This window comes from Microcaecilia unicolor, chromosome 6, assembly GCF_901765095.1.
Source record: "Microcaecilia unicolor chromosome 6, aMicUni1.1, whole genome shotgun sequence".
Classification (NCBI taxonomy): Eukaryota; Metazoa; Chordata; class Amphibia; order Gymnophiona; family Siphonopidae; genus Microcaecilia; species Microcaecilia unicolor.
This window is the reverse complement of record NC_044036.1, coordinates 151,507,791-151,530,332: the sequence shown is the minus strand read 5'-3', so window position 1 is coordinate 151,530,332 and position 22,542 is coordinate 151,507,791. Positions and strand designations below refer to the sequence as shown.

At 44.3% G+C, this 22,542-nt stretch overlaps 1 protein-coding gene and 1 long non-coding RNA gene across 2 annotated transcripts in view; one reads left to right on the top strand and one right to left on the bottom strand.

Moving 5' to 3' along the window:
* Positions 1–1,992: 1,992 nt before the first annotated feature.
* Positions 1,993–22,542, bottom strand: part of PSMD6 (proteasome 26S subunit, non-ATPase 6) — a 23,596-nt gene continuing 3,046 nt past the window's right edge. The window contains exons 2-8 of the mRNA XM_030206138.1: positions 19,334–19,539; positions 17,918–18,063; positions 16,386–16,605; positions 15,647–15,755; positions 13,360–13,528; positions 2,653–2,730; positions 1,993–2,277 (exon numbers count right to left, since the gene is read on the bottom strand). Of these exons, the coding sequence (XP_030061998.1) occupies positions 2,181–2,277; positions 2,653–2,730; positions 13,360–13,528; positions 15,647–15,755; positions 16,386–16,605; positions 17,918–18,063; positions 19,334–19,539 (1,025 nt within the window). The 3' untranslated portion in view covers positions 1,993–2,180. The remainder of the gene's footprint in view (positions 2,278–2,652; positions 2,731–13,359; positions 13,529–15,646; positions 15,756–16,385; positions 16,606–17,917; positions 18,064–19,333; positions 19,540–22,542) is intronic.
* LOC115472071 overlaps positions 21,190–22,542 on the top strand; it is a 16,875-nt gene continuing 15,522 nt past the window's right edge. The window contains exons 1-2 of the long non-coding RNA XR_003942462.1: positions 21,190–21,317; positions 21,349–21,352. This is a non-coding gene — a long non-coding RNA (uncharacterized LOC115472071). The remainder of the gene's footprint in view (positions 21,318–21,348; positions 21,353–22,542) is intronic.

The window sequence follows — 22,542 nt, the reverse complement described above, 5'->3', positions numbered from 1 at the left end:
TGGATGGGTGGCAATAGATAATGCACTTGAAAGGAAAAGCAACTTATTTTTGGGTAGAACATAGTATACCTGTTTTGGCTAAATCAGGTATACTATGTTCCATGTTTACTTGCCAACTGTACATTTTTTTTAATGCATAGTGTGTCAACTTGGCAATATGTATTTGCACTGGACTGCCACCAGTCTAAGCAATCATTTATTAAGACAAGTGAATAGTATTTTCAATGATTAAAAATTGACTTCAATTTGTAAAAGTTTGAAAAAATATTCACAAATTATATTATAGTTGGAACTGATGATGATTTAGGTAAGGCACAGGGCTGCGTACCTTGTGTGAAAAGTTACCTCTGTGGCTCCTTTTAATGTGTGCATTGCTTTTGTATGTTTACATTACTGCCTAACAGATTAATCAGTTTTTGCACTGGGTTTACTAAATCTTTGTATCACAGAATAAATATCATTGGTGACTTTTTAGTAAAAAAAAAAAAAAAAAAGCTTTACCATCATTAATTAACTATACACAAACCCAACCTATTTTCACACTTTTTTTTTTAAAGAAATTATGACTTGGTTCATGAAAGCTTGGACTACATTTTTCTGACCATTAAGACCCATGTTCTTGAGAACCACAACCCAGTCAGGTTTTCAAGATTTCTACAATAAATATGCATATCTACTTGTAGACAATGGAATTGAATACATGCAAACCACTCACATACATATTCATTGTGGGAATCTTGAAAACACAACTGGATTTTGGCCAAAGACAATGAAACATAATGTAAATAATTATCACTAAACACCTCGACATGGTGTCTTTTTGGGTACTTGAACCTTTGTTCAAATATACAGCTCAGTTTGTGTATCTGATCTCACTGGCCCATATTGCTGAGTATCCTAAAAAGATTTTACAGTTAATAGAACATCTAAGAGTGAATTGAATGCAGAACAGTCAATTGCTCTAAGAACTCAAGGCATGATGAGTTTAATTAGGCTAAGAGGCACTAGCCTTTTGTTTGTTTTATGAGCCTCATTTGGCTAATTTTACAGTTGTGCGACTGACATCCTAAATGTGGACAGATACCACATGCATATAGTTTGCTGACTTTTTTTGAGGGGGGCAGAATTTGAATTAATACTGTTTTTCAGTGCCATAACGCTCTGATAAACCATCACTGTACAGCTGGGATTCATTTTCTTTTGTGCAAATATGAGTTCCTTGTATTGCATAAAGTAGTAGGTTAAGTAGATAATTTGGAAAAAATGACATAGCTGCTTTCTGGCAGATCATTAAGTTTATGGGTGTATATGTGCAGCCCAAGGCAGCTACCAGTAGCATCCTCCAGGAAACAAGAGCAGAGCCACAGCTATACAGTAAACATTCAAAAAAATTAAACTGTAATCCAATAAATCACTAATGAAATAAATCGTTTACTTTTTTATTACTGATTCATTGGCTTGGATTACAATTTGTTTTGAAAAGCTTAATACATTTCTAGTTATTTTTGCACATTTAGACAAAACTAGAATGCTCCTAACTCCATTTTCTTCATTTCAAAGAATACAAAGAGCAGGAAAGGAGGAATCAAATTCTTAGTCACCTTAGTTTATACTGGAGATTCTACAAAGCTTAATAAGTTTGTAAATGCAAGAGACTGAGCCCAGAAAGGGTGATATGGATCATAAGCCCATCCTTCTTTTCCCTTCACCTGTAGGCATTCTGGGAGAAAAATGTATTAACCATTCTCCCACTATAAAGAAAAGACTTCTGCAAGACTAATACATCCATAATAATTTATTGAAAAATACAATAAAATCAACAAACTTATAATTGTAAGAAATATTTGCATTTGAAATAGATGCAATATATAAAGTTTGCTTAACATTTTATAGTATAAGATCATTTTTGCCTTTGTGTAGTGACAAAACTGACAGTATCTCTACCTATATTTGAACTGCATTTCTGTTATAATAAAAAGGACAAGTCAACAATTCTGAAAACAGAACATTTATTTTTATACAGGCACTACTGTTCACAGAAAATGTTTTAAAATTCCAAACTGCATACCATACAACAAACTTTTTCCCCATTACAGAATACCAAGTTACATAATATATCCATCATTAATCTCCAAAATGGTGTGATTCATCTTGACTAGTCATCGCTTGTTTACAAAAGACTACATGTTAATTACTCTGGAAAGTTTCTGAACCCTGTTCAGCAACAGGTCTCCTTTCTTGATGGTTTCCTGGTACTGCCAGTTCTTACTGTCTGGTCTGTACAAAGAATGTAAAAATAAGGTTTGAGAACAATTGAGCTCAATAGAAATAGCTGTGCCGTATATTTTATAGAAACAGACAAACAGGGTAGCAGATGGTTAAAGTACATCAGTAATTGCAATGTAATGCCATAGCTCCACCCACCAATTCTTTTTTTTTTGTTTAATACAGTCATGTGACAAAATACAGAATCCAGTTAAGAACCAAATAGTTAAGTCAGGTTTTTAACTAACCTCCTAATCTCTTCCCCCATCCACCCCCTTTGCTTTATTTTTTTTTTTAAAGAGCTTCTTGTTTAATTCCTAAATTAAGAAAATCCCAATATATAAGCTTCTCCTTCAATGATCCTGACATGCATAAATAGACTCTTACCTATTGGTTTCTACAATCTCATTTACTTTATCAATTTTGCAATGTAGTCTTCCAGCTGCAATAAATCTTGAAAGTTCCCTGATTAGTAAGGAAAACACAATTTAGCATAGGTTTAATAGAATATACATGATCGTCCAATTCTACTAGTCATAAAATTTCAAAGCAGAATACACATTTGGTGGCGTTGGGTATTGTGATTAATTGCTATTATTTGTTAAATACAGTACGGACACTTTTGGACCACTACTCCCCATCCTCAAACTGAATTATCACACAAGGAAAATGGTATCCTTCCAAAACTCATTCACCCTGATCACAACTTAAATCTTTCTGCTACAAATATTTTAACAACTAGAGTGAATAAAAGGCACATGCTATGCTTACAATAAACTGAAAAAACCCTGACAATTTAGGTTTTGTAGGCTGTTCTCTGCTTAGCAATGTATAATGTATTAATTTGCAATATACATGATTCAATATCCTTTATAAAATATATGTTGTTGAGCTCCACGCCGTCTAGGTAGCTGAAAGCAGCACACTTGATCACTGCGCACCAAGACGTTAATTCAAATCAAATTTATTACAATCCACTAGTGTAGCTCAACTTCATAGAAAACAGTAAGACAATGAAAATGTGTAAATCTAGTAACTGGTTGAATAAATTCTTCCATATCATCAAGCTGATCAATCCATAGACTGGTGGGTTGTGTCCATCTACCAGCAGGTGGAGATAGAGAGCAAACTTTTGCCTCCCTATATGTGGTCATGTGCTGCCGGAAACTCCTCAGTATGTTCTCTATCTCAGCAGGTGGTGGTCACACACAGCAGCAGCTCTGGCTAGGCCTCCAAGCCTAATCCTTAGGTTTTGTTGAGGCCTGGGGTTGAGGGCTCTTTTGAGCAAGTGCAAACCTGGTGGTGCCAGGTCCCTCCTTTTCTCCCCCCTCCCGCTGGCTCCGTTTAAAAAAAAAAAAAAAAAAAAAAAAATTTTAAACGTCTTTAAAGGCGTTTAATTCGACGTTTCTTTAAACGTTCATTGCAGCTACTCACTGGGACACCAGTTCGTTACAGCTCGGAGCGGCAAGCAGGTAATTTTACCTTTTTATAGCGGGCAGGGGGTTCCCCGATTCTTCTCCTCGTGGCATATGGCGTCGGAGGGCGAGGGCGCAAAGGGTCGCTCCCCGGATCGCTGGAGCGCTTCTAGAGGGGATGCGGGGGTTTTACAACCTGATTCGCCCTTGATGGGTGACAGTTTAGTGACCGATGAATGTCCCGGTCGTTCCTCCGGCGTGGCGGTTTTTTCCCGCCATAAACGCCCATCCCCCGCTCCTCGCCTCCGCCATCTTGGCCGGCCACGCGGCTCGGACGGCTTCTTCGTGGGCCGCCCTTGAGGTTGGAGACATTAATGCCATGAACGCCCTTAATTTGGGCGACGGCACAAGCGGCTAAAGTTAAGCGCCGTTCTTCCCGCGCGGCTCCTTCACGGAGGTTTCGCGCCGGATGCCATTTTGGATGCGCAGCATGTCTCTCCCCCGCTATTGCGAGCGCCGGTTGAGAGTGCGTCTAGGGCTGTTGCCCAGGCTGCGGAAGTGCACTGTCTGGGGGGTTTCTCCCCCGAGTTTGTTTTGCTGCTGCATCAGGCTTTCCTCATGCAAAACGCTGCCCCTGCTCCCTCTTCTGATAAAGAGGTTGAGGTTCCCAGAGGTAAACGCCCTCGGGTTGATTTCCAGGCCTTGGAGGACTTTGTCTCCTCCGATGTAGATGAGGGCAGCGTGTCTGAGGTCTCCCAACGGTCCTTTGCGGATTCCTTGGAGGAGATAGATCCCCGCTCGGATGGAGCGGATGACCCCTCTGCAGCGCGGCTTTTTAGCCCAGAGGATTTGCCCAACCTGTTGTTACAGGCCATGGACACTTTAAAGATTTCCTCTCCGGAGGACGTCTCTCCCTCAGCCCCTGTTGGCTCTGCCATTATGCTGGGGACGTAGCGCCCGCCTAGATCCTTCCACGTGCATGATGCCATGCACACCTTAATTGCGGCTCAATGGGATGTCCCGGAAACGAGCCTTAAAGTGGCTAGGGCTATGTCCCGCCTCTATCCTTTGGCTGTGAGTGAACGTGAGGCCTATCTGTGGCCTACCGTGGATTCTTTAATCACTGCGGTGACTAAGAAAACGGCGTTGCCGGTGGAAGGTGGCACGGCCCTAAAGGACGCCCAAGACAGAAGATTGGAGGCGGCCTTAAGGTCGTCCTTTGAGGCAGCTGCGTTAAGTTTGCAGGCCTCAGTTTGCGGCTCCTATGTGGCCAGGGCGTGCCTGACTATGGTGCAGCGGGCTTCCCCCTCGGATCTTTCCTTGAGGGCTGATTGGCCGGCCCTGGAATCGGGCTTAGCCTATTTGGCAGACTTGCTGTATGATGTCTTGAGAGCCTCAGCTAAGGGCATGGCTCAGACAGTCTCTGCGCGGCGGGGGCTTTGGCTGAAACATTGGTCTGCTGACCACGCCTCTAAATCCCGCCTGGCTAGATTGCCTTTTAAAGGCAAGCTGCTCTTTGGGGTCGAGCTGGACAAAATCGTGACCGATCTCGGCACGTCTAAGGGCAAGAAATTACCAGAGGTCAGGGCTCGGGCTAGTACTCGTCCCGGTACCTCCAGAGGACGGTTGCTGGAAGCCCGTCGGTACCGCCCGGGCAAGTCGGGTTCCTCTGCCCCCTCTTCCTTCAAGAGGAATTTCTCCCCCAAGCAGCATTCCTTTCGCAGAGACCGCCGTCCCGGAGGTGCTCCCTCCGGTCCTCCCCCAGGGTCTCGTACCCAATGACGGGGCCTTGGTCCACGCCCCAGTGCAGATTGGAGGACGGCTGTCCTCGTTTCTGGGCGAGTGGACCACTATAACTTCAGACGCGTGGGTGCTGGAAGTCATCAGAGACGGCTACAAGCTAGAGTTCTGCCAACCCTTAAGAGACGGGTTTGTACTCTCTCCCTGCAAGTCTCCGGTCAAGCTGTGGCAGTGCAGCAGACCTTGGACAACCTGATCCGCCTGGGTGCGGTCGTTCCGGTGCCAAAAAATCAGATTGGCAAGGGACGTTACTCCATTACTTTGTGGTTCCAAAGAAAGGAGGTTCTGTCCGGCCTATCCTCGACCTCAAAGGGGTCAATCGGGCCTGGAAAGTGAGGCACTTTCGCATGGAGACTCTCCGCTCTGTTATAGCGGCAGTGGAGGCAGGAGAGTTCTTGGCTTCCTTGGACATCAAGGAAGCGTACCTGCATATTCCCATCTGGCCTCCTCTCCAACGCTTTCTGCGTTTTACAGTCCTGAGACGACACTTCCAGTTCAGAGCCCTCCCTTTCGGGTTGGCTACTGCTCCGCGGACCTTTTCCAAAGTAATGGGGGTCATAGCGGCCTTCCTGCTAAAGGAAGGAGTACAAGTCCATCCTTATCTGGACGTCTGGTTGATCCGAGCCCCCTCTTATGCAGAGTGCGTCAAAGCTATGGACCGGGTAGTTGCTCTGGTGAGCTCCCTGGGATGGATCATCAACTGGAAGAAGAGCCAGCTGCGCCCGACTCAGTCCCTGGAGTATCTGGGAGTTCGATTCGACACCCAAGTGGGCAGAGTGTTCCTGCCAGACAATCGGATTGTCAAGCTTCAGGCTCAGGTGGACTAGTTCCTAGTAGCCTCTCCTATTCGGGCTTGGGACTACGTGCAGCTGTTGGGCTCTATGACGGCCACGATGGAAGTAGTGCCCTGGGCCAGGGCTCATATGAGACCACTACAGCTATCTCTGCTGCTGCGCTGGACTCCGATGTCGGAGGATTATGCTGTGCGCCTTTCCGTGGACCCAGCAGTGCGCAAGGCGCTGAGCTGGTGGACGCAGACAGACAAGTTGTCTGCAGGATTGCCTCTGGTGACCCCGGAGTGGACTGTCGTCACTTTGACGCCTCTTTGATGGGCTGGGGAGCCCACTGCTTGGGAAGGACAGCGCAGGGGCTCTAGTCTCCTGCAGAGGCAAGTGGTCTATCAACCTCCTGGAACTCAGAGCCATTCGGTTGGTGTTATTGGAGTTCATCCCGGTACTGGTGTTGTAGCCTGTACGGGTCCTGTCGGACAATGCCACAGCTGTGGCCTATATCAACCGCCAGGGAGGTACCAAGAGCGCCCTCTAGCCAAGGAGGCTATGAGTCTTTGCCAGTGGGCGGAAGCGAACCTGGAGCAGCTTTCAGCGGCCCACATTGCCGGAGTCATGAATGTCAAGGCGGACTTTCTCAGTCGCCATACCTTGGAGCCCGGAGAGTGGCAACTATCTGCTCAGGCGTTCTTGGACATCACGAAGCGCTGGGGCCAGCCGAGCCTAGATCTGATGGCGTCATCGGCCAATTGCCAAGTGCCGCGCTTTTTCAGCAGAGGACGGGACCCTCGATCCCTGGGAGTAGATGCTCTTCTCCAACAGTGGCCGACCCAAGAGCTCCTCTATGTGTTCCCGCCCTGGCCCATGTTGGGCAGGGTGCTAGACCGGGTGGCAAAGCATCCCGGCAGGGTAATCCTGGTGGGTCCGGATTGGCCCAGACGTCCCTGGTATGCGGACTTGATCAGGCTCTCAGTCGATGATCCACTGCGGCTGTCAGTGGAGCAGGGCCTGTTACATCAGGGTCCCGTGGTGATGGAGGATCCCTCTCCCTTTGGTCTTACGGCCTGGCTATTGAGCGGCAGCGTCTGAGGAAGAAGGGCTTCTCAGACAAGGTCATCGCCACTATGCTGAGAGCGAGGAAGCGCTCTACTTCTACTGCTTACGCCAGGGTTTGGCGTATCTTTGCAGCATGGTGTGAAGCAGGCTCACTTTCTCCCTTCACTGCTCCAATTTCTTCAGTGTTGGCGTTCCTGCAAGAAGGTCTGGAGAAAGGCCTGTCGCTCAGTTCCCTTAAAGTCCAGGTAGCGGCTCTGGCTTGCTTCAGGGGCCGCCTGAAGGGTGCTTCCCTGGCTTCGCAGTCAGATGTGGTGCGCTTTCTCAAGGGAGTTAATCACCTGCGCCCTCCTCTGCACTCAGTGGTGCCTGCGTGGAATCTCAACCTGGTGATAAGAGCATTGCAGAAGCCGCCTGTTGAACCCTTGTCGAGGGCATCTCTGAAAGACCTGACGTTGAAAGCAGTCTTTTTGGTGGCTATCACTTCAGCCAGAAGAGTTTCCGAGCTCCAGGCGCTCTCATGTCGAGAGCCTTTTCTGCAGTTCACTGAGGCAGGAGTGACTATTCGCACAGTGCCTTCCTTCCTGCCCAAGATTGTTTCTCGCTTCCATGTGAATCAGCAGCTCTGTCTCCCTTCCTTTCGTAGGGAGGACTACCCAGAGGAGTACTCCGCTCTTGAATATCTGGATGTGAGACGAGTCATCATCAGATACTTGGAAGTGACCAATGATTTCCGGAAATCGGATCATCTGTTTGTCCTGTTTGCAGGTCCTCGTAAGGGTCTGCAGGCTGCTAAGCCTACAGTGGCAAGATGGGTCAAGGAAGCCATTGCAGCGGCTTTTGTGGCCGCGGGGAAGGTGCCGCCTATCCAGCTGAAGGCTCACTCCACGAGAGCTCAGGCGGCCTCGATGGCAGAGGCCGGATCCGTCTCCTTGGAAGAGATATGCAAGGCGGCAACGGGGCTTCGGCTCATACATTCTCCAAGCATTACCGTTTGACTGTGGCTGCACGGGCGGAGGCCCGGTTTGGAGCTTCAGTGTTGAGGTCAGGGATTTCTATGTCCCGCCCTGGGTGAGTACTGCTTCGGTACATCCCACCAGTCTATGGATTGATCAGCTTGATGATATGGAAGGTAAAATTATGTATAATCATACCTGATAATTTTCTTTCCATTAATCATAGCTGATCAATCCATAGCCCCTCCCAGATATCTGTACTGTTTATATTCTGGTTGAATTTTAGGTTCAAGTTTAGCCTTCAGTTACTTCAGGAGGACTTCGTGTTCAAGTTCTTCTTTCACTTGGATTCTTCAAGAGTTGAGACGAGTTTGTGTTACAGTGAGCTGCTGCATTCCTCTCCCCTCCGTTTTACGGGGCTGGATTGAGACATAAATTCTGCCGGCACTCCCTCCCGCTTCGTGCGGCTGTAGGGCAGCTTTGTACCCCTCCCGCTTCGGCGGTGTTAGGGTCAGTCAGCTCCTCCGCGGTTGCGGTTGCAGGATAAGCCAGATCCCCCCGCATCGGCGGGTGTGGTGTCCCTCCCCCGCTCCGCGGGGATGAGCTGGACGGATTCCCCTCCCCCACTTGTGTGGGGATGAGCTGGGTTAATTCCCCTCCCCCGTTTCGGCGGTGGTGAGCTGGGCAGAGTGTCCCTTCGTGGGTGTAATTCTCTAAGTGCTGAGTCCTGCGGATGGAGCTTTGATATCGACATACTGAGGAGTTTCCGGCAGCACATGACCACATATAGGGAGGCAAAAGTTTGCTCTCTATCTCCACCTGCTGGTAGATGGACACAACCCACCAGTCTATGGATTGATCAGCTATGATTAATGGAAAGAAAATTATCAGGTATGATTATACATAATTTTACCTTATCTATACTATAAAGCTAACTATTATAGCTGCAGTACAAACTTTTTTTGTTGGTGGTGTTTTAACTCATCTGCAGAACTATTCCTGTCACAAACTGCACTTCCCCCATCTCCCTCTGGACTATTCTCTGCTGCACAGCACAATACAGAAAACATTAAGTAAAGATGTTAATAAGGAAGGAAAATGGATTAAAAAGAAAAAAAAAAAAAAGGTAGCTAGCAAACAAACCAGAGCCACTGTGTAGCCAACATATCAGTGAGGAAACAACCTCTCACAGAAACACTTTAGCTCTTGGCTCTAATATATAAGCATTCGAGGAAGGTGCACACTGTCCAAGTCAGCTCTTCAGCCTGGGACAAGAGACAACTGCTAGAGACACTGTCACTTATTACAGCCAAATCACAGGGTAGTCACTTGAAGAGTCAAACACACGTCCAAGCAGCTGAATATTAAATCCACTCATCTTCAATGCCTGAAATTACTGGATTTTCAAAAACATTGGGATTAATATTCAAAAGTACAGCCTTAGCTCTATCTGGACAGTAGGTTCAGGTTCACCAATACATCTCCTACATAAGAATATTGAAGTGGTTTCCAAAATTAACAACATTTGGGGGGGGGGGGGGGGTGCGTAATGCAAAGTCCAAATAATATGCAGACCCATTAAAATCTGGGGGTTTTCAGAAACTGCAGCACAACAGCGGTAGCGATTCCCACACGCTGCCTGCCATTTCCTACCCCCCAGGGTAGGCAGACAGTATGTGTGAATCGCTGCTATGGACCCAGTGAAGCAGAAAGTTTTCCTGGGGGGGGGGGGAAGCGAGGGGTATGATTCTTGGACATAGAGGGAGAAATGTTGGATATAGGGATGGAGGGGAAAGGGAGAGATGCTGCATGAGATTTATGGTGTCCCAGAGAAATGTGCAGTTGTGAGGGGGGGTGACCCTTTGAACCTGAAAGGAAATGTGTGATCGGGGGAGGGGCTCCACAAAAAATTATCTGGACACTAAGGGCACTGTGAACTGAAAAAGTTTGGGAACCACTGCTCTAAAGGCTTTCAGAAACTGGATGTTTAACAAAGTCATCCTAGGACAACCAAGGGGCCATGTCCTATATAATAATTCTCACCTCCAACATTCTGAGGCTGCCTGGAACCGTGGATTCCGGCCAGAGCTGCTCAGAAAAGTGAAGTAGATAAAAGGGATGTCATTCCTGAAGTGCCACTGATTGGCTGCACCTCCAACATTCTGAGGCTGCCTGGAACCGTGGATGCCGGCCAGAGCTGCTCAGAAAAGTGGAGTAGATAAAAGTGACGTCATTCCTGAAGTGCCACTGATTGGCTGCGCCTCCAGCCCGACGCCCAGCAACAAAACACGACCCAGCCAGCACGAAACGGCAACCCAGCCAGCAGCAAACAGCGACCCAGGCAGGGGGAGGAGTAGGGAAACACACGGAGCGTGTTTCCCTACTCTTCCCCCTGCCTGCCAACCTACAGAACTAACCGCCCTCAATCGGAAAGCACGATGAGGGAGGGCGGCGACACGGCGAACGGGCGTCGGAGAGGACGAAGAGGGAGGGAGGCGAGACGGCGAGCGGAGGAAGAGGGTGAGGGATCAGGGCGGGGGTCGGGGTCCAGTAGTGGAGAGTCAAAGGAGGGGGGGAGGGAAAGCGCTGCGGGTCCAATTCCACCCAAAAGAAAGCAAGCAAACCTATGACATGCTGCAGCACGTTCAACAGACAGAAGTGGAAGTGAACAAAGCAAGTCTATGGTAAGCAAGGAAGCCCATTACTTAATCTCTGATTCCACTCCCCAAAGCAGCCGTCATTCCTATACACTCAATAAAAAAGGAACCCTAGGAGCTGCTTCTCATTGTCGTTTTTACTGCTGTTTACACTGGACAAAAGGAGGGGGAGACACACAGACCCTGCAACTGGGAGGGGGGAGGGCAGGAGGGGGGGGGCCCTGCAAATGGGAGACATACCGGGGGGGACGACCCTGGAACTGGGAGAGAGGGGGGAGGACCATGGCACATACTCTCATTCTCACACACACTCACACCCAGTCTCACTCTCTCTCTGTCACACACACACACACACACTCGCACATTCACACTCTCTCAAACATACACACTCCAAGGAAAACCTTGCTAGCGCCCGTTTCCTTTAAAACAGAAATGGGCCTTTTTTACTAGTATTACATAAGCAGACAGGAAAGAGGTCATATATCTTTGTAGTGGGAAACCATCAGATTGTGGAAATTGACCATTTCTCACAGAATGTATCTCAGGGCCACGCATCTAGTGGGAAAGGACAACTTTCTTGTGTACAAACTGAGTTGAGTCTTGTGACCCCACACATAGGGACTGGATGACAAAGTTGTTTACATAATCTTTCTAGAGTGGGGCATTCCCTTGCTACTCTATTCGAGAATTAACCTCACTTTTCTCCAGGATAGGGTTGCATGGCAAACTAGACTTGGATGCCTTCCTTTCACATTGGGGACAGAGTCTTCTGTGTATGTATCCTCCATATTCCTTACAGTGAAGACCATTCTGAAGCTCAAGCAAGATCAGGAAACCATGATTCTCATAATCCATAGGGCAAGTGTTGTTTTCACTTCTGTGGAAAACACTCCAATTTCACAGACCATCTGATTAAAATGTTCAATATTGGTCATGCAAGAGCAGGGCACACCAACATTGAAGCCCTAGCTCTCCCAGCTTGGATGTCAAGAGGTTCACATTGTCTCGTGCGAGGACAAGACCATGGATCCCTTCACTTGCCTTACACAAAAACAGCTTGAATACCTTCTACATTTCTCAGAGAAAGGTCTGAAGGTTCACCTTAGTGTAGTTGGGCTTACCTTCAATGCAATAAACCTTTAGAGTTCTTTGGTTTATGTGGGGCTTGCTACTTATGAAACCTCCCACAGTGTCATAGGACCTCAATGCTGGTTTTACCCCAGCTGATGAAAGCTCCTTTTGAGCCACTAGAAGTCCTGATCTGGAAATTCTTATTTTTGGTGGCTGTCAGTTCATCATAAAGGGTTAGTGAACTCCAGACCCTAGTAACTGATCAGCCTTATACTAAATTGTCAATATACAGTGCTTTTTTGCACCCATCTGAAATTCCTTCCTAAAGTTGTGTTGGAATTCCACTTTAATGAGGCAACAGTCCTCACAAACATTTTAACAAAACCTCATGTCCATAAAGGTGAAAGCACACTGAATACTTTGGTCTTCTACCTGGAGCATACTAAAGAACACAGAAAGTCTACCCAGCTTGTCTTTTTGACCTAAACGGGATGGGGGCTGCCATTGGCAAACACACACTTTCTCACAGGCTAGTAAACCACACTTCCTTTGCTAATGCCAAGATTGGGCGGAATCTAAAGGGCCATGTCACAGTTCATCTCTCAGAGCAATGGCTACATAGGTAGCCCACTAGAGATCGGACTCCACAGAGGAGATTTGCAGAGCTGTAATATGGAAACCTGCCCATACATTCACATCTCACTACTGCCTACAATAGTACTCCCAACATGACAGGAGATCTGGCCAAACAGTACTCCAGAATCTATTTGGGGTTTAGAATCCAACTTCTTCCTCCCTAGGCACTTCTCAATCATTTTCAGGCTGCCTCAATAAATAAAGGGTTAAAAACAGCCCATCAGCAAACTGCCAAAAATATTGGTTATCTGCGGGTGCACCACCACTTGTGTTGTTTCCCTTTTTCTGCTGAAGGCAGCCTATAGGTAGGGAGTCCCAAATGTGAGGATTTTATAGCCCTGCTTGTCCTTGGAGAAAACAAAGTTACTTACCAGTAGCAAGTGTTCTCTGAGAGCAGCAGGACTTAAATCCTCACAATCCTCCCACCTCCCCAATGAGTTGTACTCCTTTAGCTTACGATAGACTAAGGTGGTCCAGTACGACAGCGGCAGATGGGAACAGGCCAGCATGCATGGTGAGGCTACTGAAATGTTTCTGGAAAAGTTGCTGAAGTACTGTTTCCTACACCGGGCTCCACTGGTGAAATCACCCAGTGCTACTTAAATCCTGCTGTCATTAGAAAAAAAAACCCTGCTACCTAAATGTTTTATTTGAATGCATTACAGAAAAAACACTAATGTATGGAAATTTATTATTAATAAAAGCTACTTGGACTTACTGATCTATGAATTCCACGCTAACTCCAAAAGCTTCTGCCATGTAACCAAGCGTTAGTGACCTGTAGGATTCTAATAGCTGGCTGTATGCATGGATTCTCATCTCTCTTACGTAATAGCGATAGTGAGGAGCAAACAGCCAATCTTTTTTAAGCTCCTGTTCTACAACAGCTGTAAGACAAAAAAAACCAAATACATTTAAAACCAACACTTTTTAGATTTAAAATTTAAGGACTAGCATATGTACTCGTCTAAGTCGATCTCGTGTATACATCAAGGGCAGTTTTGGGACTAAAAATGGCCAAAAATGCTGTGAGCTGGGTCCTACAATATTCCTCTCTTTTCCTCCCCTCCATCTCGGGGTCCAACATTGCTACCCCTCTCTCTCCCTCCTGTCCGGCATCACCCCTATCTTTTCCAAACCCATCCCCCTTTCAATAGCTCCACAGATTTCAACAGGGTCAGAACAGACGTAAAGTCATAAGGAAACAGTTGATTCAAAAAAATGGATGTCTGCAAACAGATTTTTATACATTGCCAAAACACAGGTTTTATTTTTATCCAGGGCTGGAAATGGGGATTGTCCTAGTTTTGAACTGGATAGAAGTGCTATTCCAATTTTAACTGAGATTCATTATCTAGGGGTTGTACTGGATTCTTTGCTTACTCTGAGAAGCAATTTGAAATTGTCCTTCCTTGTTAAAATTGTACAGCACTGCGTGACCCTGGTAGTGCTTTAGAAATGTTACGTAGTAGTAGTAGTATATTAAGAGTTTTTTTTTTTTTTAAACAGACTCCTTTGGAGGTTGAAATCTGCTCTCAATATCTGTTTTTTTGTACAGAGTATAGTTTTGCTGCATTTTGATTATTGTAATGCTCTTCTTGATGGGCTACCTATAGTTTCTTTGAAGCTTTGCAGGGGGCACAGAATTCGGCAGCTCGTTTAACAACAAATACTGTGAGATTTGATCATATCACTCCAGTTTTCTCCAACCTGCATTGGCTACCTATTAACATGCGGATTCATTTTAAGATCTTGACACTACTCAGGACACTGAGATCAGATCAGGTCCCTAGTTTTTGTTCATTTAGTTTACTTGAATTAAGAAACGCTACATTCCAAGTAGTGGGCCCTAGACCTCAAGCTTCGGAAAATGGATTCTCATCTGGCATTTAGAAAACAATTAAAAATATATCTGTTCCAAAAGGCATTAAAATATAATTAGGAAAAGCAGGTTTTTTTTATTTGGAATTCAGGAAGTAGTTGAAAGGACAGGTTTCTCATTTTTTGTGTTGGTAATTTTTTGCATTTTTAAGTTATGTAATATACTTCTTGTTGATGTGTAATTGATTATATACGTTTACTTTGTAATCTGCTGTGAACTTTAGAATATGTAGAATAGATTTTTATTTTTAAATAAATAAAATCATCCACCAGATTTCAGTATGTGAGGATTATGTATTTAACCCTCACTGATAAGTCTCACTCTAAACTTCGGCAAGTTCACTAAAGCAAAATGTATTTTCACCCTTCCTAGTCACTGAGAATGTTTTATTCAGGAATCAGTATTCCTCAGCACCCACACCCTCTTTTTCTTCTTTAGACCAAAGAAAAGCTGATAAATTGCAGGCTTGCCCTCTTCTCAGTGTACATGCTCACACAAACTTTCAATCATCCAGAACATTTAAACAATCTCTACTATTTATATCATTCCTCAGTCTCACCTCTTGCAAACTTCTCTAATTAGAACATTGTACAAGCCCACCCTGAATAAGAGTTCTTCTCACACCAGGGATATATAGAGCACTGGTGGTACTCTTATGGAACTTCAGCACAGCCAGATTACTACTACTAATCATTTCTATTGCGCTACTAGATATATGCAGCGCTGTATACATAATGCAGATACATTATATGCAGGTACTTTCTCTGTCCCTAGAGGGCTCACAATGTTTTTGTACCTGGAGCAACAGAGAGTTAAGTGACTTGCCCAAGGTCACAAGGAGCTGCAGTAGGAATCAAACCCAGGTCGCCAGAATCAAAGTCCGCTTCACTAACCATTAGGCCACTCCTCCACTCTGTTCACTCAAGCAACGTAAGCACAGCCAGTTCACTGTATTTCCATAAAGCTAGCAATAGCAAAAGTGCTATGGCACTGATGAGAATGACCTATACATAAGACAACCCTGGTTTATTGATGAAATTTTGAAGTCAAAATTTCTCAACTTATAGACAAGTATATACAGTATAATATTTTATAAAAACAAACGCATTAAATCCACTCTTACCTAATGACTGGAAGAAAACAGAGTACCGACATTCATATAATGAAAAAAGATATTGTCGCACTGTTGGTAAACCATGTAGCACCTCTAGGATCTCTGCACCTTTAATAACCTACGGACATAAAAACATCCTCAGTAATGAAGCACAAAATTTCAGTCCCAGCTGCTGACAGTATGCCAAAAGCGTACCCCTCAAATAGCATTTCGAAGTTCATAAAACATGACAACAGATAAAGACCATATAGCCTACCCAGTCTGCCCATCCATACCAATTCATCTCTGCTGTCTCTTCCGCTCCCTTAGAGATCCTCAGATTCCATCCTCGTCTCTACCAACTCCACTGGGAGGCTGTTCCACAAGCCACCACCTTAGTATTTCTTTAGATTACTCCTGAATCTATCCCCTTTCACTTTCACCCTATGCCCCCCCTCATTCCAGAGCTTCTTTTCAGGTTGAAAGAGGCCTGTCTACTGTGCAGTTATACCACAGAGATATATACACATCTATCATATCTTTCCTCTCCCGCCTTTCTTCCAAAGCATTTATATTGAGATCTTTTAAGTCTGTCCCCATATGTCTGATGAAGATCACCACTTTTTAGTAGTTGCATTCTGGACCAACTCTATCCTGTATTGTACACAGTACTCTAAATGAAATCTCAAACACTAAGTGGCATTATCTGATGATTTTAAACAGATAAATTATCATTTCTTTACAAATGAAATGAGCTTTATTTTATTACCTTTTCTCTGAGGTCAGGTCTTTCTAGTGCAATCATACTGACGTATACAGTATATGTTACAAATGTTTTATAATCCATCAGTTCATAAGATGTAAAAGTAGACACCGTATCCAAAAAGAGCTCCGCAGCCTGCTTAAAGTCTCGAATAGCCACACAGTAAAGACCCTGATAGACTTTCAAGCGATTTCGCCTGTCCCAGTCGCCTCCTTCCTCAATGAGGCTTTAAAAAAAAAAAAAAATAGATTTTTAAAAATATATATTAGGTGACACAGATGGAAGGAATTTGGCATTGTCCTGTTGTCATAATATTCAAGTTTCAAAATGAGAAACAAAATCAGGCCTTTATTCAAAGCTAGTTACAAATTCACTGGTCACAGGCGTACACAGAATAAGCTCAAACATTATATGGATAGTATTGGGCCACACATCTGTCTGAACAGCCTTGTATGATCTGTGTAAGAAATAGGCGGAGAAAAGGTGCAAAGAGGGCAGGCTGAGAAATTAATCGGACAATAGTGATAGCCTCTATCCAGCTAACTTATCCATCAAAAGGCCTAAACTAGACAAACAGAGCTGGCACAGTAAGCTCATCATATGTTTTTTTTTCCAGCACTACTTATATCTATAGCAGTGCTGAATATGCGTGTTGGTGCAGAGACAGTATTTAAACACCGGCTCCTAAGTGAACACTGACCCCAATATTTTTCAACGTCACTGACTGATTTTGCTGATTGTGAGGGGCCCTTTTACAAAGACACAATGAAAAATGGACTGCGGTACTGTAGATGCATATTTTGTGCGCACCCAGAATAATTTTTCAGCGCACCTGTAAAAAATGCCTTTTTAAATTTTTGCCAAAAATAGACGTGCAGCAAAATTAAAATTGACGCATGTCCATTTTGGGTCTGAGACCTTACTGCCAGCCATTGACCTAGCGGTAAGGCTTCACGTGGTAACCAAGCGGTAATGGTCTACGAGCGTAAAATGCTGATTACCGCCCATGTGCCAGAAAATAAAAATATTTTCTGATGCATGTAGGGGATGTGCATCAAAAATGAAATTACCGCAAGGGCCACGCAGTAGCCAGGCAGTAACTCAAAACTGACACGCGGTGGGCATGCATTGGCACCTACGCAGCTTAATAAAAGGGCCCCTGAATGTTTGCATGAGGTGGGAAATAACATGAAATACATAGTTTAAATTCTCATATGGTTAGTGATACAAAATTGTCCTGCCTTTGCTTCAGAGATATTCAGCCACTGAGCATTTCAGCTGCTTAAGGAGGGGCTATGGTTGACCAGCATCTAAATATACCAATATGATGAATTAAGCTGAATTACTGATATGCAACATTGCCAGCACTGCAGTACACAAACTATGCATCTGCATTCAAAGCGTAGCATATTCTATAAAAACCTTACAACTTTGATACAGATAATCTAATAAAATGTATATATTTATCGCAAAAATAAAGCGCTCACCACCATAAAAATGTAGTTAATTTAAACGGAAATTTAAAAACTCAGAGCTACCTTTTTGCTTTTTCAGTGTTTCGTGTGATGAGGTCATTATCCATATAAAATAGGCCAATCCTTAGGAGATAGAACACAATATCCAAACGATGACCCAGAGCCACAGTTTTGTCATATGTTTTCCGGAATGCAGTCAATGCACCTTCCTTATCAAATAAATATTTGAGGAAAGAAAAACACGCACGTAACTGAAAAACCGTCAACCTTACATCAGACTGCAATGAATGCATACTGCCCCTTGTATGGCAATTTGTATAAAACAGTTTTATGAAAAATAGCTCAAATAAATTACTGGCATTCACACAATTAAAATTCTTTGTATGACAGCTGAAAAAGGGATCCCTTCTGAAAACTTTTGTACATCACCTTGAGATTCTTTTCTCTAACCAGCAGCATGCTACACTACATTTCAATTATAGCAGCTGTTGAATCAAAAATGTTTAAATGCAATTAGTGGCCCAATTAAAAATACTATTAACTGCATTCAAAATTTGTAATTGCTGTCCAGATAATGCTATTGAATATCCACTTCAGCTGCCATGGCAACAGTTAAAGTAATGTTAAGACAACAAAAGCTGCCTCTTATTGTATTTCTTTGAAGATTATCTTATTATATCCCATTTTCTGGGCAAGCATTTGGTCAATATATTTGCTTATGTTAACATTTTCAATTTAAAAAAAAAGCAAAAGTTATCTTAGCAGGCTAAATTATGGGGGTTTGGGGGAAAGTAGTTTTGCCGATCCCCAAAAGCCTCTCCTCCTGAACAGTTCCTTGCTAGACCACCCCCCCAAAGAGCATCCCTCTCCTGACAAGTGCCCCCCCCCCTTTTTGAAGAGCACTCACCCCCTTGTAGGCCCTTATACTGGTGAAATACTAGAAGAGTTCAGCGTCTTTACCTCCATCTGCTGGTAAGGGTACACAGTCCATTGGTCAGGACCAGGGATTCTCAATCCAGTCCTCAGAATACATAAAGCCAGTCTGGTTTTCGCGATATCTACAATGATATTCATGATATAAATTTGCATGCACTACCTCAATTGTGTGCAAATCTCTCTCATGCATATTCACTGTGGGTATCCTGAAAAGCTGACTAGCTTGGTATGTCCAGAGGACTGGGTTGATAACCACTGGTCTGAACTAGTCTAGCAGGATAAGGAAGAATAGGTATCAATTAACTCTCTTGGTCTTCAATGCAAAACTGACAATGGATAAAACTCCTCACTAGGTTCAAAACTGAAAACTCAGTGTTTCATGGATATGATTGATGATAAATCCAATTGTAACAAACCTACGAGTCTACAAATATCTTCAAAACCAGCCCTATGCATCCAGATTCATGTGTATTTACCAGTACAGCCAATTAACATGTTAATTGGTTTTGGATATAATAAACTGGAAAATATAAACAAACTTACCTTGTCCCCAATCCGACATAAGTATTCTGCTTTAGCCATCATCGCATCACGGATTTCACTTTCTCCCAGATTTTTTTCTGCATCTTCTAATTCAACATCAAGACGTTTTAACTCTTCTTCATTAGCTTTTTTCATTTTACCTAACAAGTCAGTATCTACTTGCCAGTCAAGCTGTTTACAAAGTCCTTCATAGTAAGGTGCCATATCTGAAAAATATCATTACTTTATCCACATATATCCAGATTACACATTTTGATAACTCTTTTAAAGAGCTTCCAAAAACAAAACCCTCCTGCTAACCTAACAAATGAAAACCACTAAAAAAGCAAAGACACTTACCTGTAGCAGGTAATCTCTAGCGACCTGGATTGGCCACTGTTGGAAGCAGGATATTGGGCTACATGGACCATTGGTCTACCCAGTATGGCTATTATATTCTTATGACAGCGAGCCATTCATTCTCATATGTGTGTGACATCATCACATCGCCCACTGAGAAGCTTAAACAAGCTACTAGAGCTTTAAGAGTAAGCACAGCTTCCCCACCACGCATGCCTAAATGCCTTCCCACCCGCCACGAGAGCGCAGGACTATCAGTACAATACCATAGCATTTCACAAAAAGGCAACAACTCCAAGGGGAGGAGGGAGGGTATGAGAGAATGAATGGCCTGCTGTCCTCAGAGAATACCTGCTACAGGTAAGTATCTTCGCTTTCTCTGAGGACAAGCAGAGGCCATATCCTCACATGTGGGAATTCCTAGCTACCAGGCTCACCAAAAATATGCATAGGTCAACTGTGCCTTGCAACAGTGAGGACAAAATAGCAATTACCTTGAAACTATATTTATTAGGATTTATTTACCGCCCTTTTGAAAGAATTCACTCAAGGCGGTGTACAGTAAGAATAAATCAAACAAATAAGTAATAGACAATTACAGCAGTAAAAATATTCAAAAATACAAAGTATGGAATAGTATACTATTTACAATGTCAACACAATACATAATAGAACATTTTAATAGACAGCATACAGTATAAGCAAAGATGGAACATATAGATAGGTAAGAGAGTAAGAAAATAAGGTGACAAATTTAAAGAAAGTTTCACATGAGGTCAGAGAGATGATTAAATGTTACGTCAGCTAGGGTAGGAGTGGACAAACATGTCCTGCTGCAGTAAGTGCAGCCCATGTCACTCTGTGTATGTGTGACGTACAGATAGTCAGTCGTGTTAAGCGGAGCCTTTCAGGAAGTGTATTCCAGAGTGTGGTGGGTACTCTGGAGAAGGCTCGCTTGCAAATATCACGTTGTGTAATGTTTTTTGGAGAGGGTGTGGTTAGGGATACCCCTTGGGAGGACCTTAGTGTCCTTGGAGGTGTGCAGAGGGTCATCCTGTTCTTCAAGTACTCTGGGCCATTTCCTTTAAGGGCCTTGAAGATCAGACAGACAGAGAGTTTTAAATTTGGCCCTGTGCTGTACTGGTAGCCAATGAAGTTTTTGCTAAAATGGTGCAACATGGTCATGTTGCTTGCAACCTTCTATGAGTCTTGCTCCAGCATTCTGAATCAATTGGAGCTGGTGCAGATCCTTTGTAGTCAGACCATTGTAGAGTACATTACAGTAATCCAGTCTTGATATTATCATGGTATGCACAACTGAGAAAAGATTTATCTTCTCAATATAAGGAGAGAGGCAGCGTAGTTGTCACAAATAGTAGAAGCAGCTTTGGAAATTATGTGTCCCTAGGTGAAGGTACTTCCTGTGACCTGGAAGTATCAGGATGAAAGTGTAAGCCTTTAAGTCCAGAAAGCACAGTTAATCATTTTCCCGACTCATGGGGAGAAGGGTGCCCAAGGAAACCATCCTGAACTTTTCTTTGGCCAGGAATTTGGTTAGGGCCCATAGGTCTAGGATGGGACACATCCTCCATTTTCTTCGGCACAACAAAGTACCTGGAACAGAATCCTAGCCCTTCTTCCCCTGGTGGAACCGGCTCAACCACATGGCCCTTTAGAAGGGTTGGAAAGTTCCTCTGCAAGTACCTGCTTGTGTTGAGAGATGAAGTGAGACACTCTCGGTGGGTAATTTGGTGGTCACTGACGTCAATGCAGGGCATAACCGAGATGGACTATTTGGAAAACCTACTTGTCAGGGGTTACAAACGGCCACTTTTCTTGGTAAAAATTCAGCTTCCCCCGATTGAATGAGGAAGGTGCAGAAGATGTCGATGGTGTCAATGTTTCTTGATGAAGTCAGTGACTTCCTTCAAAAAGGTCATCTCCCCAGCATGTGGCATCTGCCAACCTCTGTTGGACCACAGACACACAGCCATGAGAGTCTATGCATCGCTAAACTCTGGGCAGAGGTCCTGGATGCCACATCAAAGGTGTCATAGGAACCCTTGGCCAAGAACTTTCTACATGTATTTTGCTGCTTGACCAACTGGTGAAGTGATTCGGCCTGCTCCTATGGGAAAGAATCCGCTAAATCATACTGTGCACCAAGTTCTGCGAATACAGACTTGTGTAGAGCTGGTAAGATTGAATACGGAAGATGAGCATACAGGCCTGATACATCTTTGACCCAAAAGAATCCAGGGTTTTAGCTTCTCCACCAGGTGGCGCCGAAGCATAATCTCTTGAACTCCTGGCTCTTTTGAGCGCAGATTTCACCAACAGGGAATGATGAGGCAACAAAGGCTTGTCAAACCTTGGGAAACTCTAGATACAATACATGGTGTCTATAGTCTTGGGCAGGGCAGGACAGGGACAGACAGAAGGAACTCCCAGTTCTTCACCTGAACATCTTTCAGGATCCGATGAAGAGGGACAGTCACAGCCTCCCCAGGAGGAGATTCGCAGTCCTTGAACATCTCAGCCTTGGGTTCATCTTCCATTTCCAAACAAATGAGAATGTCAGCTGCCATTTCCCACACAAAACCTGGGAAGGAAAGGCACTCTGGTGGAGACTTCCTCCTTTCCTCTGTAGGGGTCAGATGGAATGCCTTAGGATGCCTCCTCTGAGAAGTACCATGGATCCTCATGAGACTCGGTGAAAAACTCCTCATGGAAAGACCGAGACCGAGCCTGCCTCGAAACACAGGAACTATGTCCTCGAGAAGGGTGTCAAGGAGTGGGTTCCAGCCTCAACTCTGACAAAGCTTCCTCCACCAACATCGAGAGGGTGTCCACATGGGTGGCTGTTGACA